Source organism: Aethalodelphis obliquidens, unplaced genomic scaffold (genome assembly GCF_003676395.1).
Source record: "Aethalodelphis obliquidens isolate GAN/ISIS:26980383/991018 unplaced genomic scaffold, ASM367639v1 scaffold43, whole genome shotgun sequence".
Taxonomy (NCBI): Eukaryota; Metazoa; Chordata; class Mammalia; order Artiodactyla; family Delphinidae; genus Aethalodelphis; species Aethalodelphis obliquidens.
This window is the reverse complement of record NW_020837987.1, coordinates 11439559-11465415: the sequence shown is the minus strand read 5'-3', so window position 1 is coordinate 11465415 and position 25857 is coordinate 11439559. Positions and strand designations below refer to the sequence as shown.

At 53.7% G+C, this 25857-nt stretch overlaps 2 protein-coding genes across 6 annotated transcripts in view; one reads left to right on the top strand and one right to left on the bottom strand.

Annotated features, from left to right (window-relative positions):
* The first annotated feature begins 2711 nt into the window (after positions 1 to 2711).
* CKM (creatine kinase, M-type) lies at positions 2712 to 11913 on the top strand. Its single transcript, XM_027079852.1, is given in 8 exon segments — positions 2712 to 5435; positions 6329 to 6483; positions 7026 to 7103; positions 7105 to 7159; positions 9002 to 9173; positions 10127 to 10250; positions 10666 to 10855; positions 11376 to 11913. Coding segments are annotated over 8 exon segments (1146 nt in total). The 5' UTR covers positions 2712 to 5242; the 3' UTR covers positions 11555 to 11913.
* Positions 11914 to 15113: 3200 nt separating this feature from the next.
* The window catches only part of MARK4 (microtubule affinity regulating kinase 4), a 29650-nt gene continuing 18906 nt past the window's right edge, over positions 15114 to 25857 (bottom strand). For 2 of the 5 annotated variants that reach the window (XM_027079848.1, XM_027079847.1), the window contains 5 exons: positions 24013 to 24230; positions 21540 to 21643; positions 19075 to 19353; positions 17838 to 17882; positions 15114 to 16422 (listed from right to left, as the gene is read on the bottom strand). In XM_027079848.1, coding sequence (XP_026935649.1) covers positions 16086 to 16422; positions 17838 to 17882; positions 19075 to 19353; positions 21540 to 21643; positions 24013 to 24230 — 983 coding nt within the window. In that variant the 3' untranslated portion in view covers positions 15114 to 16085. Of the gene's footprint in view, positions 16423 to 17837; positions 17883 to 18851; positions 18932 to 19074; positions 19354 to 20769; positions 21245 to 21539; positions 21644 to 24012; positions 24231 to 25857 lie in introns of those variants that run through there. The other 3 variants (XM_027079851.1, XR_003427426.1, XM_027079850.1) reach the window with 3 other exon arrangements.

The window sequence follows — 25857 nt, the reverse complement described above, 5'->3', positions numbered from 1 at the left end:
ATCCTGAAACCAGACTGCTAGGGTGGTGAAGGGGGCAAGGAGATGTGGGTACAAATTGTCAGGGCCTAAAGACCCAGAAAGAGACTCTGGGCTGACAATATTGTCTGACCTTGCTTGAGAGGCCTGAAAATTATCTTTACCAAAGCCTGAACCCACTCTCAGCAGCCCTGTGCCAGTTTGATTCCCAGCTCTGCCCCTTCCCAGCTGTGTGACCTTGAGCAAGTCACTTAACCTCTCTGAGCCTTATTGTTGGGAATGTTAAATGAGCTAATATATGTAAAGCAGTTAGCCTAGTACTTGACATATAGGAGTGCTCCATGAGAGTTAACTGTTAGGGTGGAGACTGTGGAGTGGCCACTCAATATTCATGCTAACTTCCTTCTAGCACATCCAGTTTTTCAGAGGAAGCATGATTCTGGGGGCAAGAGGTGTTGCCTCTTCTCTCCAACCTCACCCAGCCTAGAGCCTGCTCCTTCAGCCCTTCCAACAATTTTGTGAGCACCTAATATCTGGTAGGAAAGCCCTTTCTGCTTAAGCTGGGTGAAGGGGTTTCCAAATGACTGATAAAGCTACTATTATTTACTTAGTCAACAAATACTCATTTATCCTGAGGGCACTGGGGAGCCATGGCAGGTTCTGAGCAGGAGAGGTCAGCAAGTAGGGAGTAGGTGGGACAGGGCAACACTGGGGCAGGAGCCCAGCGAGGAGGCTAGGGCAGGAGTGAATGTGGAGGTCTTGAGCTAGGGTAGGAGGGATGGACAGGCCTTGGAGACTGAAGGGCTCAGGGGCTGGGAGTGGGAGGAAGATATATGATGGAGATTATAGTGCTCCCCAAGGCCAACTGTTTCTGTGAGACTCAAAGAAGATAAAGGAGGTAGAGCTTATGATACAAAGTCTGCTGGAGTGTTTGATTGGCTCAGCCCTGGTCACATGACTGGACCATTGCTGCAAAGGATTATGGGAAACTGAGTTTCTGACATTTTTGGCTTCTCCAAGGGAGGTGGTCAGAGGGTGGGGGGCTCCCCAGACACAGAAAGGGCTTCGGATGCTGTGTGGCCAAAAGGAATGTCAAATGTCCACACAAGGGGTTATTAGGGGTCCAGGGGGCTGAGCTGTGTGTGATGTGGCTGGATCCTGTCTCTCCCTTGCTCATAGCCCTCAGGGACTCCTATCCCACTCACAGTGGGATGGAAACTCCTCCACGGCCCCTAGGACCCTATAGGTCTGCTCCTGGCTTCTCTCCAACATCATCTTCTCCCTCCCACTCTCCCCTCTGCCCCATCTGCTCCAGCCCTCCAGCCATCTCCCTGTCTCTCAGATATGCCAAGCCACTCCCACCTCAGGGCCTTTGCACCTGCTGTCCCTCTTCCAGATCTCCACATGGCTGGCTCCCTCCAGTCTCTGCTCGCATGTCACCTCCCCAGAGAGGTCTGACCTGATCTCCTCTGCTGTGCCATCACTCTCATCCCTTACCCTCTGTCACTTTCCTTCAAAGACCCATTGTCCCTGACATTAGAGCATATATTGACTTGTTTACTCTCACTGAAATGTCACCTCCGCGAGGGCAGGGGTTTTGCTTATTTTCTGCTGTGTTCCCATTAAGTGCTTAATAAATAATTGTTGAAATGATAAATGCATAATTCTAGACCAGTTCCTTTTAGTTCTCTGGGCCTCAGTTTCCCTAACTGTGAAGGAGAACTTTGTCACTCTGACCTTACTGGGAAGGGGACGTTGGTGGAGAGATCAGGGGCTAGGCCCCAAGGAAAAGTTTTCTAGGCAGCTCCCCATCCCAATAGTAACCTAGGGAGAGGTAGAGAGGGTCCCCTTTCCCTAGATCAGCGCCCCTATGCCTGGGAAGAAGTGGGGAAGACCAGGGAGGAGGGAGGAACCTCAGAGGGAAAGGAACGTTCTCTTCTTTGTTTCAATCCGGGCGCTCCCTGAACCTCCTCCTCCCTGGACTTGACCCCGCTTGCCCAAGTCTTGGCGCCTTCCAGGCGGAGGAAGCAGTTTCCTCTGTGCCGTCCCATTTCCGCAGAATCTCATCCTCGGCCCTTGAGGTCCCCCGTCACGGTCGAGGTGCTGAGAGCCCGGATCCGAGCGAGTCCTGCGCTCTGACCTGAGCCGCCACCCAGCCCCCTTCCCCTGCGGGTGGGGCTGGTCTCCCGGGCTCGCGGCTGCCCTTGTAAGGAGGCGAGGCCTGGGGACACCCGAGACGCCTGGTTATAATTAGCCCGGACACGTGGTGACCCCACCGCCTCACACCTGCCCCCGCGCCCCCCCATCCCCAGCACCTCGGGTCCCCCAGAGAACACAGCGAGCTAGCTCTAAAAATAACCTCCCTTCCCGGCAGGCCACGTCCCTCCCTGTCCCCTCCACAGCGGAAATCTCCCAGTGTCACCAGGCGGGTGGCCTGGAGTGGGAAAGGTGACCACCGCCTCCAACCTGGCTTTGAGTTAGAACCGCCCCAACTCAGCCCAGCCTCAGTTTCCCTCCCACCCGCTCCCAAGGAGGAAAGTCCATCCAAGCACAGGTTTCAGGTCACCCCTGTTCCCACCGTGGCTTTGGTCAGATACTCCCTGGAGCTGGGTGACAGCAGGCAAATCACACAGCCTCTCTGGATCTCTGTTTCCTCTGCTGGAAAACCAGATACCTGACCTTCAGGGGCCATTGCAAGGTTTCCCCAGGGCTAGGGACCTGCTCAGGACCTGCTGTTTGCTGGGGTCAAGGCCGCTGGGGGCTGAGGAGAGGCTGGTGGCCCAGCGGAGGGCCAGGGGAGGGTGGCTTCTACGTTCCTGGGACATTCCCTGACACTATCCCGTGGCCCCGGCGGGGGGCCAGCTGTCCCCGCCAGCCCGACTCAGCACTTGGTCGGGGGACCAGCTTGGTGGTGACGGGGGTTGGGGGGGGTCTGGGCCCAGACCCTGGGGCGGCCCATACAAGGCCATGGGGATGGGCGCAAGGCATGCCTGGGTTCCGGGTGGGCACGATGCCTGGGCGGTGAGGTGAGAGGCTCAGCTGCCTTCCAGCCCTGTCCCGGGGGGCAGCCCCTCCCAGCCAATAGCACAGCCCGGGCTCCCCCCTATATAAGGCCAGGGCTGTGGGCCTTTCCTTCGGGTCAGTGTTGCCTCCAGGACACAGACAGCCCCTGTCAGCACATCCCAGCCAGGTACTGCCTGGGGTGGGATTTGGGGTGGGGTCCAGAGTGGGGTCCTCCTCTGGAATCAGAGTCCAAGCTGGCTCTGGAAGGGGTCTTACGTGTCCTCCCCCATGTCCTCCTGCACACAGGCGGGTCAGTGTGTGGCAAGGTGGACCTTGTGTCAGAGAGTCCCCTCCACCTGTGAGCCCCTGACTCCCGGTGTAACTTGTGATCTCTGTGGCACAGGGTCCTGGGGAGGGTTTCCAGAATGGGAAGGAGTCTTGACAGCTGCCAGCTGTCACCTCCTGCAAGGGGCTTGGGCCAGGCCTTGTTCATGATGGTTTTTCACCAGAACTGGGTACCATAAACTGTGGGAGGTGTCTGTGTGTCACCTGTCAGGGTCTCTGCGACGGCAGGGACTGTGGGGTCTTTGCGTTGGTGACCTCGTGGGTCCCTATGGCGTTCCACACAGTGTGACCTTGTGTCTAACTTTCCGTGGCTCCTGCATGAGTACCTGTATCCTGGGTGTGTCCCTGAGCTTGGATGTGTGCGAGTATGGGTCCGTGTACGGTGTGATCTGGGGGGTCCGTGGTGACGTGTGTGTGCGGGGCTCTGGGGCTATGACTGCTGGTGTCTCTTGGGCTCACCAGCCTTGCTTCTGTGCCTTCTCCTGGCCTGTCCCTAGCAGGGTTGGGGGTGGGGACATGCTCTGAAGGGGGCTTTCTGGGTGGAAAGCCCTTGAGCCCCCAGCCTGAATGCATATCCTCCTGGCCACCCTGGCCCACCTGTCTCTGGCCTGCTGACTTGGTGCAAGCCGAGACCCTGGAATGCGGGGGGTGGCGGTGGGGAAGGAGGAGTTTGCCAAACTCTAAAAATAAATCCCCAGCCCTGGACATCAAGTCCAAAGGCTTTCGTGGGTTTCCATCCCCCTTGGCCTGATGCCTCGGCCTTCCCCTCACCCTGGTCCCCGTCTCCTTCCCACCATCCTACCCGCTTCCCATTCCTGGGGCTGGGAATGAGTATCCCATCCCTACCACCACCACCAAGGGGTCCCTCCTCCTGGGTCTTGTGGATAACAGTAATAATAGCAATGATAGCAGCCACCCCTCTAGGTATCAGGCCCCAACTCCACGCTGGGGCCTGTGCTCAACCAGCCACACGCTTGAGCTCAAAGAATCCTCCCGGCACCCCGATGGGGAGCGTTCGGTTCAAAGAGGACAGAGGCTCAGAGAGGCTGAGTAACTGGCCTGGGGTCACACAGCCCGGAAATGGCATAGACGGGATTTGAACCCGGTTCTGTCAAACTCAGAGGCTGAGCTGTTCTTCTACTGTGCCCTGCAGGAGAGGTGTCAGCAAACAGAGGTGGGGGCAGGCACCCAGCCATCACTCCCACCCTGCCCCTCATCCCTCGACTGAGCACCCAAGAAGTTTTATGGAGAGAATGTCCCTTTTCTGCTCACACACTCATTGCCAGCAACACCCTCCATCTTCTCACCAGCTCCTCACAGTTTAAAATAACAACAACAACAATAATAATAGCTGAGCAAAAAAGTGATTATTGTGTTCCAGGCACTATTCCAAGTGCTTTACATAAGTAACTCACTTCATCCTTCCAACACCTCCGTGAGGTGAATGCTATTATACCCGCATTTTACAGGTGAGTACTTTCAGGCACAGAGAGGTTAAGCAACTCACCCAAGGTCACACAGCTTGTTGTAAGTGGCAGAGCTGGCATTCAAAGCCAGGCTGTCTGAGTCTAGAACCTACACTCTTACCCATGCCATGATGACTACTCTGGCTTGAGGGGTTCCCCCCTCCATTTTCCAGCTGGAGAAACTGAGTCTCTAGCAAGGTTACTAGTCTAAGGTCACCTGCCAGGATGCGGTGGAGCTAAGATCCTAACACAAAACTCTTGATACATCCTGTCGAGATGCAGGGGCTCAGAGAGGGGATCCCTCTGGCTCCAAGTCACACAGCACAGGAGTCAGGACTGACCCTCAGGCCTGCCTGACCCCAGAGCCCGGCTCTGTTCTTTGGCTGGTCTCTACTGGATGTGAGCTAACCTTCCCCTCCGGCCCAGCCCACCAGGTCCCCCACGCCGCCACCATGCCGTTCAGTAACACCCACAACAAACACAAGCTGAACTTCAAGTCTGAGGAGGAATACCCAGACCTCAGCAAACATAACAACCACATGGCCAAGGTACTGAACCCCGAGCTCTACAAGAAGCTGCGGGACAAGGAGACGCCCTCTGGCTTCACTCTGGACGACGTCATCCAGACAGGTGTGGACAACCCAGGTAAGCCTCCTCGGTGGAGCATCACAGGGACCAGAAGGCTGGGGGCTGCCCTGGAGGCTGCCTGCCAGGCCTCGATCCCACCTCCCTGGGTCTCAGTTTTCCCATCTGTAAAATGGGACCATACCCATGGGGCTGCTGTGAGAAACAGAGGAGTTGAGATGGGTGAGGTGCTTGGGACAGGGTCCGGCACGCGGTAGACCACTCATTAAATGTGCAGGAGTATAGCGTGAGACACCCCTGAGGAAGCTAATCACCTCCCAGGCCTCAGTTTCCTCACCTGCAAAATGGGCACCCACGTTGGGAAAACATAGGCATCGGTACACGTGGAGCGGCGCCTGGCACAACGTCAGCACTCAGACTCTGACAGGGGGTATCATAAGCCCTGCGCTTCCTTCTCCAAGGACACCCCTCCAGGGCGAGTGGAACTGGGCAGGAGCCCGGCTTCTAGCCTTAGCCCCCAACTCATGGTGTGATTGAGGGGAGAGGTCCTTTCTCTCCAGGCCTCTGTTTCCCCACTTGGGAAATAAGAGGGTCTTTCAAGTCTCTTATTATCTGTGGGGGCTGATAGTCTAAGGTTCTGAAACTTTTTAGGGGAAGATTCCATGATTTGGGGACTCTGACATGGTAATAGTTTTAGTAACTGGCCCCCCAGACTCCTTCTCCTCTGTTCTGCCCGCAGCCTTCCTCCCACCCCCCCAGATGCCACCTTGACCTTTCCCAGCCTTCCCTCCCCATTCCTACCAACCCTCAGCTTTCTCAGTTCTGACCCAGAGGTGTCGAGTGAACTCCCTTGCACGCGCACGCACATACACACAGTCTACACTGGACCCGGGAGCCCAGGCCTTCCTTGCTGGGGATGAGCGCCTCTGACCTCCCCCCCGACCCCCCCCCAGGTCACCCCTTCATCATGACCGTGGGCTGTGTGGCTGGTGACGAGGAGTCCTACATGGTTTTCAAGGACCTCTTTGACCCCATCATCCAGGACCGGCACGGGGGCTACAAACCCACCGACAAGCACAAGACCGACCTCAACCACGAGAACCTCAAGGTCGGCTGCCCCCAGGGGAGGGGAGGGGCGGGAGAGAGAGGGTAGAGGGATGAGAAGGGAGGAGGTGGGGGAGACACCCAGAGAGACAGGGAGACGAACAGAGATGGAGAGAAACACAGAGGGAGATGGGAAGAGAGAGGGACAGAGAGACACGAAGTCAGGCAAGGAGATGGGGCTGAGGGCAGTGGGGGTGGGGAGAGGGGGAGAGACAGAGAGAGAGAGAGACAGAGAGAGAGAGAGACAGAGAGAGAGAGAGAGAGAGAGAGAGAGGGAGGGAGGGAGAGAGAGGGAGGGAGGGAGGCAGGTACAAAACAGACATGTAGAAGAGGGAGAAACAGAGACAGAGATGGAGAGAGAAAAATGGGGAGAGAGAGAGAAGGGGTGGTGGCGGGGAGGGAGGCCAGTGGGGAGGGAGAAGCCAAAGCAGCAGCAGAGAGCCTGAGAGAGCTGGGAGGGCCTGGCGGGGGACTTGACCTCGCTGGGGAGGGGGGCAGGGCTCACAGGATGGCCCGCCCCGCCCTGACCCCCCATCCATTCTCTAGGGTGGAGACGACCTGGACCCCAACTACGTGATCAGCAGCCGCGTCCGCACGGGCCGCAGCATCAAGGGCTTCTCGCTGCCCCCCCCACTGCTCCCGCGGGGAGCGCCGGGCCGTGGAGAAACTCGCCGTGGAAGGTGAGCGCTCCCACCCCGCACACTGCCGGGGTCCCCCAGCTGTGGCTCTGCTCCTCCGTGGGCAGGTCTCTGGACTCCCCTGGGCCCCCATTTTCCAAAACACTGAAAGAACTTGGGAAGTCATGAGTACTTGGTGACTGACAGCTGGAAGCATTACCCCTGGTGGAAGCCTGGGGGTGCTGTCAAGACTCGACACCCAATTGCGCCAGGGTCCTGACCTTCGTCCATCTATTCATCCATCCACTCATCCATTAAGCAAACACATACGGTTGTTCTGGCTCTGTGTGGGGAGCTGGGGCTCCCGTGATGAATAAGATGGACAAGGTCACTGCTCTCACAGAGCTGTCAGCCTGGTGGGGAGATAAGAGGAAACACAGAAACCAACAAAAGAACAAGATAATTCCCAAATGCCATGAAGCCAAGAAACAAAGGTTGTGGCCCAGAATGACTGGCGGGAACTACGTTAGAAAGGAGTTGAGACCTGACTGCCAAGAAGAAGCCAACCTTGGGAAGAATCCCAGGCAGGTAGAACAGCAAGTGCAAAGGCCCTGGGGTGGGAAGGTGTGCTGGAGGAACAGCAAGGAGACCAGTGTGCCTGGAGCCGAGTGGCTGACGGCGGGAGGGGAGGAGATGAGGTCAGAGGGGTGTGGGTGGCCATGTCGTGCAGAGCCTCGTGGGCTGTTGGGAGGACTACGGCTTTGACCCTGTGGGAGAAGGAAAGCATGGGAGGGTGGTGAGTAGAGGAGGGACAGGTTCAGACTAATATGGGTCCCTCTGGCTGCTGTGCAGGGAGCAGACAGTGGGCAAAGGTAGGAGAAAGGCTGAGAGGGGGCAACTGCAGCTGTCTGGGTTGGGGGTGAGGGGTAGCTATGGAATGGGGAGAAAGAGTGGGTATGTTTGGGAGGTAGAACTATTAGGGCTGGCAGGCAGTGTTGTTCCGCTAAATGTTTAACAATTGGCTCTCAAAGAAAAAACAAAAACAAAAAACCCAAACAAAGAAAAAAACAAGCCCTGATTTGCAGCCAGCAACTACCAATTTCTCTGGTGTAAACTCTCCTTCTGTGGCCAATTGTAAGCTAATCACGTGACATCATACAGAGCTGGGCAGTGGGAGGAAACGTGCAGTAGCACATTGTTATGTAGCATTTCCAACATACAGCTACAGTGGATGAGAATAACTTCAAGAACATAGAAAATAGTAAGTGTAGTAAAATCATTAGAAAGTGATAGTTCTGAGTATTTATTCCCTATGTTTTAAATATAATTTATTTAACTGTAAGTTTTTATAATTTATTTTTAACAACATAATATAGTATATAGTATAGGATATAGAATATACTATGTGGTGTATTATACAAATAATGTATAAAATATATAAAAATATGTATATGTATTATATAAATATATTTATTATACACATACTACATATTTACTATGTATTATGAATACATATGAATATGTACAAATACTATAAATACTATACTATAATAATGTTTACTGATGGCTCCCGGATTCCTGAGACTCTGACTCCCTGTCCTGCCAGCCAGCAGGAGCAGGCGCCAGCACACTACTGCTCGCAGGTGAACTGGATGTGAGGCTTGGTGGCGGGAAGGGGAGAATCCATGTCTTTTGTCTTGAGCACTTGGTGTGGGTTTTCCCAGGGCAGACAGGGGAGGAGCACGTTTTGGGGAGGAGTCATGAATTTGGGTTTAGACACAGTGTTTAGGCTCCTTTAGCACCTCCAGAGGGCCAAGGTCCAGGCCCGTTAGGGGTAGCAGTGTGGGCCTGCGCCCCACTTGAGGTGGGGCAGGCTGCTGACCACTCCTTCCTGCGGCCCCTCAGCCCTCAACAGCCTGACGGGAGAGTTCAAGGGGAAATACTATCCTCTGAAGAACATGACAGACAAGGAACAACAGCAGCTCATCGACGACCACTTCCTATTTGACAAGCCCGTGTCCCCGCTGCTGCTGGCTTCAGGCATGGCCCGAGACTGGCCCGATGCCCGTGGCATCTGGTGAGGCGCCCCTGCCCTATGGCCCCCTTCTCCCCTGCCTCCTCCAGCCTTCCCATGACTTTCCACCAAAGTCAAGACCATAACAGTAATTATCCAGAATGATCTTGCCTTCCACCCCTGCCCACCCTGTGGTCTGCATGTCACATTTTGGGAAACTTGAAACTTAGACTTGAACCAGACTCCCTGGATGCAAATCCCAGCGCTGCCACTTACTAGCTGTGTGACCTTTGGCACACGATTTAACATGTCTCTGCCCCAGTTTCCCCATCTATAATATGGAGATCATGACAATTCATAGCTTTGGGGGTTCTCGTGAGGATTAATTGAGTTAATTTATGTAAAGTATTGGAAAAAGTGCCTGGTATATAGTAAGTGCTCATATTGGCCATTAGTATGATTTTTATTACCAGCTGTTGTTGCTAGCTAGCTGGGCTTTCCATGAATCTTTGAATCCCTGATTCTGGTGGTCAAAGATTTTAAAAGGTTTTGAGGACCTAGGTTTCAAAAGATTTGGAGAGTGTAGGTTGTAAGATTTCAAGATTTTAAATATTTTTAGATTCCACTAATTTCCGATTCTGTGATTCAGTGGTTTCAAACATTTCCAGGTCCTAGAGTTTTACAGTTCTAACACTCTTTCTGAGATGCCACAATGTGATGGGAAGATCTATCAATTCTGATTCCTGGCTTCCGTTTTTCAAAGATTCTGAGATTCTAAGAGTCTATAATGTTGTCCAAAGAATTAAGACCCTAAAAGTCACTGATCCCAGGATTCGAGATTCCACAGGTCCAGTGACATTAGAGTCTACAGGTGTTAGCTTCTCAGACTTTGAGGTGCTCCCACCTCTTGCCCTTCAGGCCCGCTGCCCCCTAGCGGTGGGTATGTGTTTGCAAGACGCAGGGGAATGGGGTTCCCGCGGAGCTGATTCCTCAGCCTTTTGCTGCGCCCGACCTAGGCACAATGACAACAAGAGCTTCCTGGTGTGGGTGAACGAGGAGGACCACCTCCGAGTCATCTCCATGGAGAAGGGGGGCAACATGAAGCAGGTTTTCCGCCGCTTCTGCTTGGGGTTGCAGAAGGTGGGTGCCTGCCTCTCGCGTGACTCCACGTGACCACCCCAGCTGCCTTCCGGGGCCCCTCCCCTCGGGACCCGGCTCCTCCCTATACCCAAGCCACGCCCCGCAGCACCCACCCCACTCGCTTTCCAAGGCCCCGCCCTTTGAGAAACCGGCCCCACCCCTATGTTCAAGCCCCGCCCCTAAGAACCCGCCTTCCCGGCGTCCTCAAGCCCAGCCCCCTCAGAATCCTGCCACCACCTGTGCGGTCGGGCCCCTCCCCTCAGAATCTCGTGCCTCCAGGTCTTCCAGACCCGCCCCCTCAGAATCCTACCCCTACTGACATTCTCACACCCTGTCCCTCCGAACCCTGTCCGGGTTGTCGGTGTATTTGGGGGCGCCCGCCGGCGCTGATCCAGGGTCCTCTCCCCCACCTCAGATTGAGGAGATCTTCAAGAAAGCCGGCCACCCCTTCATGTGGAACGAGCACCTGGGCTACGTGCTCACCTGCCCATCTAACCTGGGCACCGGGCTGCGTGGAGGCGTGCATGTGAAACTAGCGCACCTGAGCAAGCATCCCAAATTCGAGGAAATCCTCACTCGTCTGCGCCTGCAGAAGCGGGGCACAGGTGCGGCCTACATCCCCTCCTGCGGCTTCTGGGGCCGGCCCTTTGCGGCGGCTGAAGGGGAGCTGGGGCATCCCCACGAGTTCTGGGGGTCGGCAAGGGCTGCCCTTCTGTAGCTTCAGTTCCTTCCTCTGCAAATAGGCATCAGCACGCCTTATCTCAGATGAGTCAATATACCATCATGGTTATATAATTAATATACACTGTGTATGTCCCTGGCCGCCTAGGGACCTCACTTTCCAATCTGTAAAGGGGAGGATGGTCAGGATTCGACCCCAGGCAGCCCGGCTCCAGAGCTCAACTCTGTTACCCACCGTGCTGGATGGTCGAGGGGTGAGGTACCTAAAGCCGGAGATGTGGGCCCGTGAATAGACAGACGCTTAGGAAACTGCGTGCACTTAACAGTTACACAGTAGGCACTCACTCAGTACATGCGGCAGTCGCCGTTGGCACGGGGGTTGCGTCCCGGGCCCCGCTCCTGCATCTCTGCTCGCTCCTTAGCCCCGGCCTCCTATTCCCGCAGGTGGCGTGGACACGGCCGCCGTGGGCTCAGTGTTCGACGTGTCCAACGCCGATAGGCTGGGCTCGTCGGAGGTAGAACAGGTGCAGCTGGTGGTGGATGGTGTGAAGCTCATGGTGGAGATGGAGAAGAAGCTGGAAAAGGGCCAGTCCATCGACGACATGATCCCCGCCCAGAAGTAGGCGCACTGCCCGCCCGCCGCCGACTGCTGGAGCCCCAGCCAAAGGGAGGACCCGGCCCACCGGAGGCCCGCCCTTCATCCTTTGCCCCGCCCCTTTCTCCCGGAGTCCCGCCTATAAAGGTTTAGTCTACCGGGGGCTCTATCCACCCTCCTTCGAGTTCCAGTTCCAACCAGAGTTCCAACCAATGGGCTCCATTCTCTGGGTTCTGGCCAATGAATAACCTCCCTTATGCTCTCCTCTCTTTTTCCCTGAGCTCCGCCCACCATCAGGCACTCTGGCTAATGGAGAGCACCCGGGCTCACCTGCGGCTCATGCTTTTTCTCCGCTCAAAGCAACAAATAAAAGCAATGGTGGCCTTAGCGTTGTGTGCGATAGTTATGGGGGGGGAGGAAGAAGAGGAGGAGGAAAGACTTTTGTAATTGGCTACTGTGTGACCTCGAAGCGGTTTGCCGTCTCTAGGCATGTCCTAGGGCTAGACATGCTTTATCCCAACTCTAAAATGAGGCAAAGTTAGGGTACAGAGTCTGATCCAAACATTACAAAGCTCTAGGGGGAATCTGAGACCCGGAGAGGTGTGGTCCAGGGTCACATCGCCGAGCTTGGGCCCTTCCCAGCCTCGGCTCCCCATCACTCACGCTCAGATCTCAAACACAGGGTCCTCGCGAGGGAGAAACGGAAGCCAAAGAAAATGTCTGAGACTTGAATCTGGCTCCCCGGCCTCCGGTTTGAGACCCCCATGCATCTCATCACTGTCTACTTCATTATGCGTTTCACTGGCCTTCTGTGCGATCTGACTTCAGCCCTCTACAGCTGCTACCAGTGTTTCCAACTTTCCTTACTTCGCTCGAGAACCTGCCATGTCTCCCCACGTCGCCTAGAACGCTCTCGTATTAAGTGCGATTCTTCAAGGCCAAACAAATTCATACCATTTGCTGAAGGCTCATCCTTCTAGTTCTTTTCCCATGATTCCCCTATATACTCTTTTGTTCCTTACACCCTGCAATTCCCACCTTAATGTCTGCCCAAGCTGTTTCCTCCTCCAGACTGGGGCTTGGGTCAGAGCATACCTGTGAAGTCTTTAAGGATAGGACTTTTGGAGAGCTTGGTCCCAGAAAAGAGCAGGAAGGGGCCTTGGGGTCGCGTGTGGGAGAAGCAGGTAATAGAAGTCAAGAAACATCTGAACATGTATTGGGTGTTGGCCACGTCAATCACTTCTACTTGACCCCATAGGCTGAGGCCTCCATTTGCTAGGGCATAGCACGTGGGCCCCTAAAGAGACGAAGGCCTCAGAAGAAAAGATGAGGCAGAGTTAAGAAGACAGAGCCCCCAGGGACCTGGGGGAGGCACTTTTTCAAACCTTGTCACATAGGTAAAGGGCCCTTAGAGATCAAGAAATCTCTTCATTTTCCAGAAGGGAAACTGAGGGCCGGGGATGTCAGAGTTCCCAGAGAGATTACCAAAACAGAGAGGTTAGAAGAGACCCCAAAGGTCAAGGCGCGCAGGGCCTGTTAGACATGGGGATGCCCTTTACAATACTATCCCCCAATGACGATCCCATCACTCATCCCAGCTCCACCCCTGAGGCCACACGGACCACACACACTCCAGCCAGTAGGGCCTGAGCCAGCCAAACCCAGAGGCCAGGCACTCGGCAACTACCATGCCTGTCCCGCCCATTTCGCCTCATAAGGCTGAGGTCCACCCCTTCTCTCCTCACCTTCTGTCCGGTCCTGACCTCCTCGCTACTCTTCTGACCTGATTCCTTCCCTCCCTTCACAGCACAAACCTTCCCCCGCCTCTCCCTTACAGCCTTGCCATGGCTCCCCAGTACCCTTGGCACAAAGCCCAGGCGCCTCTCCACAACCTTCAAGGCCCTGCCGGCACCTCCAGCCTCATCTCTCACAGTGACTCTATACTCACTCAAGTCATGTGTCATTTGCTGAAGGACCTGTATTTTCTTGCTTCCCAGCCATTGTACCTGCTGTTCCCTCTGCCTAGAATACATGACCCACAGCCTGCCGTGTCTGGTTAGTTAGCTGCTCATCGTTCTCTCCGTCACAGCCAAGCTGTCCCTCCCAGGAACCCCTCCCTGGCTAGGGTAGTTTCCCCCTTTGCACTCCTGCGGACTCTGGACTCCCCCATACCAGCCCCGCTCACTCTGGATCACTGAGGACACGGCTGTCTCCTCCAGTGGGCTGTGAGCTCCATGAGGGCAGGGCTGGGGCTGTTTTGGTCACCACTGTGTCCCCAGCACAGGGCTGGGCACAAAGGAAGCCCTCCGGGATTGAGGTTTCGTGACAGGGTCGGTTCCCCCTACACACACCTCATTTTTCTACCCTCTCAACTGTAGAACAGGGGTAACAATGGAATGGGGAGAAGGAGTGGGTATGTTTGGGAGGGCCTGGCGGGAGAATTGACCTCACTGGGGAGGGGGGCAGGGCTCACAGGATGGTACCTGCCTCCCTCCTACCTACCACAAATGGTACCTGCCTCCCTCCCTCCCTCCCTCTCTCTCTCTCTCTCTCTCTGCCCAGAGTCCTATTCTGGCCTCACTCACGACAGGACTTTGGTTCTGCCCCAGAACCAGAATTTTTCAACACTGGCCACTCTTTAACCTTTACCACCCTTCATTTCTCATTTGACTTTCCTGTCAGCTCCATGAAGAATACAACAGTTGACCCTACTATGCTATAAATGGGCAACTGAGGCAGTTTGACTAAGCCTCTTCCCCGCATGCAACCCTCCATGGCTCCCCAGTGCCCTCGGAGGAAAGCCCAGCCTGCCCCCTTTGGCCCACAAGGCCCCAGGTGAGGCAGCCCCACCCTTCTGCACTGGACAGCCCTCTACCGCTTAAGTCTATCATGCTTCCACTTCCCTTCTCCTACTCCTACTCTTGACTTTCCTTTGGGGAGCCCCTTCTAAGTCCAGTTCTAGGCACAGGCCACTCCAGAGTCACAGCAACTGGTCCAGGGACGATCACATGATCTAAAATCAGCAGACTTTCTGCTGCAGCAACTAAGCTGGAAGGATGAGAGCTTGGAACTGCTGGGGTCGTCACTGCCATCAGGGAGTGCCTAATGGATGAAACTATTAGAATGAATCTCACACTGAAAAAAGCAGAGGTGAGTTTGCCTGCTGCCTAGATCCAGATGTACCCGAAGTCAGGCACCCCTGGCCTATGAGGTGAGCAAACAAATACCTTTTTGCTTAAGTGTAGATGGATTATGAGTCCTAATACAGCATTTCTCTTGCTCATTCTCCACCCACCCCCAACATAGCAGCCACCTGAAATTACCCACAGTTCTTTGAGCTATACCATGCACTGCCACTTCCAGGCTTGTGCCCAGGGCACACGCAATACCTGGTCAACTCCTACTCATCCTTCAAAGCCCAACTCCGGCACCAGTTCCTCTGGAGTGCCTTCCCCCAACCCCCTCACTTTCTCTTCTGTGACCCCCAAAGCAATGGTTTCTCTAGTGTCTATCAGAACACCCCTCCCGCCCCGACAGACAGGGGCTCCCTGGGTCTCGTGTCCACACTGGGCCTGGCATGGAGTAGGCACCGGTCAATGACTGTTTATTGAATAAATGTACTGCTGGAGTAAGAAGTGGCTTAGAGTCCAGTATACCATGTGGGTGGGTATGTGAATGGATGAACGGGGGTCCGGTATAGGAACTGGGGCCTCGTGGATGAGGCCGAGTCCTGTCCTGCCCTCTTCCACCATCATCCTTGACCCTCACACCCCCACTACTCCCATTCTGCAGACGAGAAAACCCGAGGCTCAGAAAGGAGAAACCACTGACCCAGTCACACACCTCCTCTTCATCTCACTTGCAGGTGAGGGCAGGGAAGGAAGACCCCAGGGTCAGCGTGGGGGAGGGGGGACTTCCTAAGTTTATTGGGCAACAGGCTGCAGGTGAGGGGCTGACAGGAGGAGGGTGGGGCTGTAATAACTTAAAAACCGGAGGTGAGAGCGGCAGCTCCTCGGGAGGCCTCTGCAGAGGGGAGGGGGCGGGGTATTTACAAGGATTTGTACAAAGTGCCCCGCGCCAGCCTGGGGCAGGAAAGGGGGGTTCGAGCAGGAGGGGATGGGGGGGGGAAGGAATCTGCCTCTCTGACCCCCACTCCCAACCCCACCCACCCCAGTTCTCCGTCCAGTCTTTAGGCTCAGCAACTCTTCTTGCCCCTGCCCAAGGCCTAATTCTTGAGCTGTTGGGGGGAATGGAAGTTTCCTGTTTCCCTTTCTGCCCCCCCTGCCCCCAAAGTTTCCTCAGGTACCCGCGGCAGGGTGAGGGGGGACAGGACGAGCTGGAGGCTCCAGGAAGGCGCCAGCTTCCCCTGTGAAGCCCCTTTGCTCTTCTCTCCTGCCCAGCGGCCCCAGAGAACAGCAGAGGGGACAATCTCTGCCCCCAGACCGATTTCAGGGAAACTGAAGTGATGACAAAGGGAGAATCCCCTCCTTGACCCCCTTTCTCTCCTGCCGAAGCGAAGTGGGAGAGGAAAAGAGGAGGGGACCCAGGGCCATGACGGCTCAGAGCTCGAGGTCATTGGAGATGCGGGTGACGAGGGTGCGGAAGGCCAGGGCAGTGCCCGCCACGCGGCGGAAGAGCACTCCTCGCAGGCCCGGCCGGGGCAGCTGGCAGACCTCCACTTCAAAGTGGGACAGGGGCTCGGGCCCGCCCGCACCCCCGTGCAGGCAGGCCAGCAGGAACGGCTGTGGCTGGCGGCAGCGGCAGCGGGCGGCCGCCGTGGCCTGGCGCAGAGCCGCCATCAGGGCCTCGGGCGGGCGCGAGCTGGTCAGCTTCACACTCCAGGGGAATCGGAGCAGCCGGGGGGCGGTTTCCGTTTGATCCCAAGGTAGATGGCAACTGAGGTGGGAAGATATTAGGGGTTAAAGATGGGGGAGAAGAGGAAGGTAACCCACTGTTCCCACTTTGGGACAGACTCCTAGGTATCTCCTCAACACCTCTTTTACCCCAGTGACAGAGTATCAGCTGTACCTATAGCTATCAGCTGGAGACTACATTTCCCAGCCTCCCCTGCAGCCAGGTGTGGGCTTGTCTCCAAATTCCCGGATGTGCGTGGAAGCGATGGGTGCAACTCCACATCACCCTTTTCAAAGGAAACTGCACGCCCTGGACTCTCCCGTCCCACCTCCTGTGAGGCTGCAGCACGAGCTAGCCTGGACCGTGAGGATGACGGGGCTCTAGGGGTGGGGATGTAAGAGCCCTGGGAACACAGTGAATGGCCTCAGGAACAGAGCGGCCCTGCCAGCCTGGCCTGGACACAGGGTTTGTGTGTGAGAGAAGTTTATTCCTGTTTGTATTTTGGGGTCTCTTTGCTATAGCAGCTCAGCTTGTCTCCTAACTGATATATCCTTCTTCTGGTAATAATCATTTTCCCTTGAAGGACCAACCTACCTTACTCTAGACTAGGGGTTCTCACCTGGGAGCAGTACTGTCCCCCAAGGGATATAAGGAAACTTCTGGGGGCTTTTTGACTGTTAAAATGTCTTGGGATGGGAGCAATGCCAGCATTTATTAGGTTGGGCAGGAAGTTCAGGAATGATACACATTCTGCAATGTGTGAGAAGGCCCTGCCTAACAAAGAAATGTCTTGCCTAAAATACAAAGAGTGTTCCCCTTGAGAGGCACTGCAGATCTAGTCTTTCTGGTTTAGGTGGGGCATGAACACAAGGGTGAACACATGACTCACTTCCGGTCAATGAGAGCATGCAACCCCCGTGGTCACTGTGATTGGTTCAAGGATGAGCATACCACTAAGTATGACCAATCAGAATACTCCACCCTTCTGGTCCCAGGCATGGGTTTAGGGATGGACGTGTGACCCATTTCCAGCCAATGAGATTCAGTCCTGGGACTGTTGGAACTGCTGGGGAGGCTCGCTATTTCCACTAGGGTTTCTACAATGGCCCAGAGCTGTTGGCAACCCTTGTGCCTCATTGGATGAGAGGGGAAAGGAGGTGTGGTGTCAACAGGGGGCGGAGTGGGTTAGAGATGGGAGAGGCTGAAGTTAAAGATGGTCAAGGGATAATGCTCAGGGACGGAGGTGGAAATGAGAGGAAATCAAGGGGGCGGGGTGGGTAACAGGAGCCAGCAGAGAAGGGAGGGTCACAGGGACATCTCAGGAAGTTGGCCTTGGAGGATGAGGATGAGGCTTGGGCCCCATCTAAGGGTCTGGTGAGGTACTTACACCAGTGGGGTCTGAGACAGGCAAAATGGGAGGGGCTGATGTGGCACTCAGAAGAGGCACATGCACTCACCTTGTGACCTCAGGTCCCCCGATTCTCTCAGGTTCGTCTGTGACCCTAGGGGAGGGGAGGGAGGAAGAGTGTCTAATCTGGACATAGGGGCCTCTCCCTCAACCCACTGGTTCCAGGACTCTGGGCAGCCCCTGCCTCAGCCCTTGTCCCCCCCTGCTGTATGGAGCTGGGCTGGAGAGGGCTGGGAGTCAGGATTTGATCTCCCTCTCCATGCCCAGAAGGGGAGCCCCGTCTGAAATGGTTAGTGCAGGTTGAAGGAAAGATACTGAAGGATTTGGAAGACAAAAGAGGGCGGGGGTGGGCAGAGACACATACCTACATATAGAAGGACACACACACACACACACACACACACACACACACCCCTCCTTCAGGCTGTACTCAAATGAAACCTCCTTAGTGAGGCCTGCCCCATGTATAACCGCATCCTCCCTTCTCCACACCCCTGACCCCCCCTTCCTTGCTTCCTGTTTCTCCTTAGTACTTGCCACTACCTGACAGTATATATATTTTACTTAGTTATTGTTTACTGTCTGGGTCCCCTAGTAGAATGTCCTGGGCAGGGATTTTATCCCTTTTGTTCACTTTACTCTGGGCCCACGATGGTGCCAGGCACACAGGAGACACTCAAAGAATAGTAATAGTAACTATTTATAAAGCATTTTCCAAGGCAAGATTTTAAGCTCGGGCCGTGCATCACCGCACTTAGTGATATAGCTCACCGCATGACAACCCTAGGAGGAAGGTACGGTTATGACTATCCCCACTTCAGGGAAGGGGAAGTAAGGCCCAGAGAAGTTAGGTCATTTGCTTAAGGGCACTCAGAAGAGCTCGGGTCTGAACCCCAAGAGCCTGGCTCCAGAGGCCAGACTATTGTTTATTAACTGAGTGAGGAAATGAACCACCAGAGCCCCTACCCGACTCCCAGCGCCCCCTCCCGCCAGGCCCGCACACAGGCCAGACATGCAGATAGAGAGGCAGAGCCAGTGAAAGCAGAGGGGGGAGGGGACTTACTGATCTTGGATCCCTGGGGCAGAGAGGCGCCCGAAACACAGCGGTTAGAGTTCTGCCGTTTAGAGGGATCGAGGGTAACCCTGCAGCGTGAGGAGGGAGGCGAAGGGTGACGGAGGAAGAGGAGGAGACGTGGGGATACAGAGGCAGAGTAGAGCAGAAGACAGGTTAGGCCCCATCAGCCCCCCTACCCCGCTCCCCAGACCCCACATCCCGTGGGGCTCACCTTCGGGTCAGTTTGGAGGTCAGCTTGGTGAAGAGGTTGGTGGTGGGGCGGGGCCGCCCAGTGGGCAGGGGTGCGGCCTCATGGGCCAGTGTGGGAGAGGCGGGGGGCCCATTCTGCACGCCCCCACCTGCCCCGCCCCCTGCCCGCCTGTCCCGGACCTGGCCACCGTGGAACGTGCTGCGGACGGTGGAGCCGCGTGCCAGGCGGCTCCGCTCCCCTGATGGGGGAGCCAGGCTGTGACTGGAGGGGGAGGCGGGGGGCACCCGTGGGGTCCCCGAGCTGTGGGCAGAGAGGTACAAGTCAGGGTGGGGCCTTGAGGCAGGCCAAGTCCCCAGCCCCCTGCTTCTCCACTCGTCATTCCTGAGATCAGAAACCTCTAGCAACCTGGAGCTCAGAGACAGGGCTGCTGTGTACACTGTGCAGGCTGTGCGCTGTGCAACCCTAGTATTGTCTTACCACCTCGTCTCAACTCCTAAGTCATCCCTCCTTCAAACCATCCTTTCTTTAAACTCTGCCCCCTCCCCTCTGTCCCCTATCCCAATTCTCCTCTCTCCAAACTCGGCAATTGAATAGATTCAGATACACGTTTGGATGAATCCCTCGCCATTTGCCATCCAAACCTCAGGAACCAAACCAACTGTGCAAACACTTTGCTATTATTCAATCGCGGGAAAGGAATAGATGTGAACATCAAGGGGACCTACATTCATTATGAAAACGTTTCAACAGGTGAAAAGAAAGAGGAAGGCACCCTCTCCCTAACTCTCTCAAGATGCTGTGTGGGCAGAGGTGGATCCACTATCCCAGGGCCCTCCTCCAGGCCCTCTGAGGCTCCCAGTCCTGACAGCAGGAGCCAGACCTCCAGTTTCTATCCTAGGGAGCCGGGACGAGCCTGGATCTCAAAGAGGGAGCCCTGATTGGCAGATACCACTACCTCTCTCCCAGAATCCATACACCTTGTTTTACTCTTAGTGACCAAACCCCTTAGAGTATGAACATTGCACATGGCTGCCCAGCCAGATACTACATTTCCCAGCCTCCCTTGCAGCTCGGGGTGGTCATGTGACCATGCTCTGGCCAACAGAATATAAACAGAAGTGCTTTGTACCATTTCTGGGTCATGCCTCTAAAAAGAAAGCAGTTTGCACTCCACTTTCTTTCCACCCTACTTGCTGGTTGCGAAACAGTGGTAACTGGTGCAGTGGCCTCAGGTCCAGAGCTGCAGCCTCGTGTTGAGATTGGTCCTGAATCCTTGGAGGACACCGCCTCCTACCTCTGGATGGTTGCATCACAGAGGACTAAACCTCTGTCTCATCCACTGCACTCTGGGGTCTTTTCATTCCTGAATCTATAATCTAACTATACACTATCTCTCGGCCAGAACTGGGAGGCCATATGTTATAGTGATTACAAGTACAGATTCTGGAGTCAGTCTGGAATCTTTGCTCCTTGACTTACCAGCTGTGTGGCCTTGGACAAGTTACTTAAGCTATCTATGCCTCATTTCCTCAGCTGTAAAATGGAGATACCAGGATCGACTTCATAGAATTGTTAGGGGCATTCAACTAGCTAATGTACAGAGGCCTGGCACATGGTTACTGCTTGAAACATGTTGGCTGTTCTTATTTTTATTTAACAACCACAAAGAAGCTCGTACTCATCAAATGCCTTCTGTGTCTCAGACCCTGTGCCAGGTACAAGGACACACCTGATCTCCACTGGCTCCCTCTAATAGGGTCTGGAGGCAGAGAACATCAGCCCCATCTTACACAGGAGGAAATGGAGGCTCAGACACCTGCCGAAGAGCTAAGAGGCAAGATTCAAACTCAGAGCTGAGGAGCCACAGAATCACTGCCCTCAACCACTCCATTACCTTGCCCCCCCAAAGAGTAACACCTGCATCTGTTTATCAGGTGCTTCCCAGAGGGCACCTCGGCGTCATGCCTGCCAGTCCTGGTGGGCGGCAGTGTCATTATCCTGAAGCCTGCCCCACTCCCAGACTTGAACTCTGATGTGAACCAATTCATTCCCTTTTTATGCTCCAGCCAGTCTGTGCTGGTTTCCCTCACATGCCAGCTGAAAGAGACCGAACAGACTCAGGCAAAGAAGTTTGAAACCCAGCCAACCAGAGGATGTTGAAGCTGTGACAATCTGGGGCTTCTCTCCAGCTCTAAAAATGGATCATTCAAAAAAAAAAAAAAAGAATCAACTCAGGTTCCCAAGGCTCGTAGGCAGAGAATGGGGCAGACTGCTTTCCTGGTGCTGATGACTAATTAATTAAGGGTGGAGGATTTTCAGGGGAGTCTGGGAGAGGGAGGACATGGGTAGATTCTGCCAAGGGAAGGGCAGACACAGACTCCCCAGCCCCCATGGCACCCCCTCCCCGCATCTATCATCTGAGATCAAGGGGGCCCTGCTCACCTACACCCCACTGCCCCCTCCCTGTTGCTGCCCTCCCTCCATACCTGTTTTCTTTGCCATTTGGCAACAGGGATGGGCGCTCAGCTCCCGGGCGTTCTGTGCAAACGTAGGTGTTTCTGCGGGTCATCATGCTGGGGGGGAGGTTGTTCTGCAGGAGACAAGGCCGGGAGGAGAGTGAGGGAGCAAAGGGACACCCCTTAATCCCCCTTTACCCTCTATGGCCTCCCTCATTAGGAACGAGGCAGGGAGGACTTCCCTGGCAGTCCAGTGGTTAAGACTCCGTGCTCCCAATGCAGGGGGCCGGGTTCGATCCCTGGTCGGGGAACTAAGATTGCGCATGCTGCAAGGCGCAGCCCAAAAATAATAATAATAAAGAAATAAATAAAAATAAAAGGAATGAGGCAGGGGCCTGTGTGTGAACTGAAAGTGAGTAGGTGGTTTATTGTATTTTGGCTAAAGACATGAAGGGTTAGTGGGCCATCCCAGCCATGTAGGCTGAGAGTCATGGAAGGCCTTGGAGCTGGGAGGAGAGAAGGTCAGGGAAGGTTCCCAGGGGGCAGCCTCGCCCCCCTCTCCTCTCCCAGCTCTCCCCCACCTCTAGCCACGTTAAACTTTGAAAAACATACTTATTCATGCCGTGCTGTCTCTCCTCATAAAGGCCTTTGCACGTACTGTCTTATCTGCTTGGTTATTCCTCCTGTCTTTCCCTCTGACTCACTCTTAGGTATCTTTCAGGTGTCAGTTCATCATATATCCGTGCCCTGGCCCCAGGCTGAGTCAGCTGCACTCCCTGCTACAGCCTTGATCACTCTGATTGACCACATCTGTGGTCCCCAGCCCCTACTGCACCGAGCTCTCCGAGGACAGGAATGGCATATCAGGATTCTGTTGCCTCACAAAATGTGTTGGAAAGCGATCCCTCTTTCTCCCCTCTGGAAGTCTGCCTAAGTTGGGTATTATTCCTTCTTTCAGTGTGTGGAAGACTTCCACCAGCTTAAAGCCATCTGGGTCTGGAGTTTTCTTTATGGGAAGATGTTGAGACTGTTCAGGTTTTCTATTTCTTCTCGTGTCAGTTTTGGTTAACTGTGTTTTTAAAGACATTTGTCCGTTTTGTCTAAGTTGTCAAATTTATTGGCATAGAGTAGTTCCTAATGCCATCTTACTACCTTTTTATGTTAGAACAAAGTTCCCTTTTTCACTTCTGATAGTGGTAATTTTGTGTTTGCTGTATTTTTTCTTTTAGTTTTTTTAATTGAAGTATAGTTGATTTACAATGTCACGTACTGTCTTTTTTATTAATTAGTCTTGCTAGGGGTCCATTGATTTTATTAATCGTTTCAAAGAATCAGACTTTGGCTTGTTGATTTTCTCTAGGGTACATCTGTTTTCTCCTTTATTGATTTCTTTTCTTCTCTTTATTATTTTCTTCCTTCTACTGCTTTTCTGGGTGCGCAGGGTCGGGGGGTAATTTGCTGTTCCTCTTCTACTTTCTTAAAGTGTGGGTTTATTTCAACAATTACAACAGTTCTCATTCACTGAGTGCTTACTGAGCCAGACACTGTGTGAAGACTGTACAAGATCCTCCCAACAACCCACGTTTTTGATGAGCTCATTTTCACAGGGTGGAGCAGTGAAGCTCAGAGAGGGGAAGTTACTTGCTCAAGGTCACACAGCTCATCAATGTAATTCAAACTCTGATCTATGTAGCTTCAGCGTCCTGACCACCTTCCTGTAACTTGTCTCCATCCTTGTCTCTGATGAGGAGGATATTTCGGTTCCCTTAGCTTGTATTATGTTATACTAAGGAGCTGTAGAAGCAACAAAGCTGAACGCTACATTCCCCAGAAACTCCTCTGCAGCCCAGGTTCTGGATATGAATGGGTTCTGCCAATCTTTGCACTCATGATCTGCAAGGTGGAAAAGGGGTGGCAGCCACTTTCTTGCCCCCTTTGACTTGGGCTCACACAGGCAAATCCATGAGATGAGGGTCTTTGCTTCAGCAGGGCACCAGTGCCGGTTCTCCAGACTTCTGGGCAGCAGAGGCTCTTCTTCTGGAGGATGAAGTTTCTGAGTCTTGCATTGCAGCCATGACTGTATGTTCTTGAATTCAACGGAGCTAGAGGTGGCCTCAGAGGCGGCAGCTCCCTTGGTGGGTCAATTCTGCTGTGGCAATATGTCATTCTTGTAGGTCTTGTCTATTGCCTGCCCCTCCAGCCCTTCCCACAATTGTGTAAGCACCACACCTAATTCCCCGTATTAATTCCTTCCCGTCGAACTTCTTTCTGACACTGAATCCTAATTTATACACTAGAATCAAGTACAAGCTTAGGCAGAGAGAGCACTCAATAAATGTCTGTTGAGTGAACGACTGAACGGATAAAACAAAGAGTCCCATGTGGTGGTCTGGGGAACAGGATGGGAAACGGCAGAGTCTGAAAAATGTGACCCAGGTGGCATCGATAGGCTGGGCCACAGGTGGTGGCACCCCTGGTCCCATCCCCCAGCCCCTCCACTCACAGGGGTGCTCGTACTGTCCTTCCGCCGCTCTGGGATCTCTGCCTTGTTGGGGTTGTGGGCGCTGCTGACCATGGGGCTGGAGGGGGGCAGCCCTCGGCTCCCGCTCCCCGCGGCACTGCAGCTCGCCTTCCGGCCTGGCAGGCGCTCCTCCTTCAGCTCCGCCTCCCCTGTGCTGGTTGGGCTGCGCTTGGGGTGCAGGGGTGCAGGGGATGGGCCACCTGGTAGAGGGAGGGGACAGTTTAGGGTTGGCGTCACCTGGAAAAGCCAAAACATACTCCAGATGATCCTTAGAACCTTAGAATTCCTCACATAGGCTACAACCTTTGCATGGGCCATTCTGATAATACCTAAGTGACAACATATATACTGACCCAGAAGCTCCACATAAATGACATGACACACATACAGGTTATTCACTGCATCCTTCTTCTTTTTTTTTTCAGGCCAAAAGACTGGGAACAGGCTAAATGCCCCTTAATATGGGGATAACTAAGTAAGTCAAGATATTGTCACACAATGGAATACTATGCAACTATAAAAAATGTTCCAATACAGAAAGATCTTCAAGATAGATTGTGAGGTAGAAAAGGCAAGGCAAGGTATGAGGTCTACAGTGGGCTATCATGTGTATAAAAAGGGGGAAAAGGGCTTCCCTGGTGGCGCAGTGGTTGAGTGTCCGCCTGCCGATGCAGGGGACGCGGGTTCGTGCCCTGGTCTGGGAAGATCCCACATGCCGCGGAGCGGCTGGGCCCATGAGCCACGGCCGCTGAGCCTGCACGTCCGGAGCCTGTGCTCCGAAAGGGGAGAGGCCGAAAAAGTGAGAGGCCTGCGAACCAAAAAAAAAAAAAAAAAAAAAAAAGGGGGGAGAAGTGTTTAACTATATCTATTTATCTATACTTGTTTATAAATGAATGTTGCCCAAAGGCTATTGTTTCTATTAAAAGGGGGGAATATATCTTTATAGTATATTAATATATTAATACTGTATTTATCCATCTTTATGCAGTTAAAAATTTTTCTCTTTCTCCTTCTTTTCACATCTTTCTCTTTATATATTTATATATGAATGAAACTTCTCTGAAAGAATTGATATAAAACCGGTAATGGTGGCTGCGAGATACGTGTAGGACAAAGACTTTTTTACCATCTACCCTTCCTGCGCTATCAAGTTTTGAAGGATGTGAGTGTAACAGTTTCAAAAACAAACCAAAACAAATTCTGTCCTTTAGAACATCTTGGGAATTTACAGTTGTAGAACCCGGGGGTTAAACTTGTTCTAGAACTTCAGAGAGTCAGAACTTCTGCATGTTAAATCCTCAGGGAACTTAATGCGCAAAAGTCCCAGAACCATAACAAGCTCTACAACGATGGACACAGGACACTCATAAACCATCTTTTATCCTGAGAACCCCAGAACCCAGAAGGTCTCCATGTGGGTTATTTTTAAAGGTTACCATGTTCTAACCGTAGCATGTTGGAGGCACAAGCTTCTTAGGGACTCTCTGGGCCAATCTCGCTATTATAGGTGGGGAAAAGGAGATCCAGGGGAGGGGAACGGCTTGACCAACCAGAACAAAGCAGGTTCTGCTCAGGACTGATGCTAAGCTTCCCTGACTCCCCTCTCCCTGTACTAGTGCCCGTCCCAGAGTAAAGAATTTCACCCCTAGAGAGAAGTAGGGCTGCAAAAATAACGGAAAGTTGGAAATCACCTTGGCAGTTCCTGAACTGTTAAACGTAGAGTTACCATATGACTCAGCAATTCCACTCCTAGGTACTTGCCCAAGAGAAATGAAATTATACATCTACACAAAAACTTGTACATGAATGTACACAGCAATGCTATTC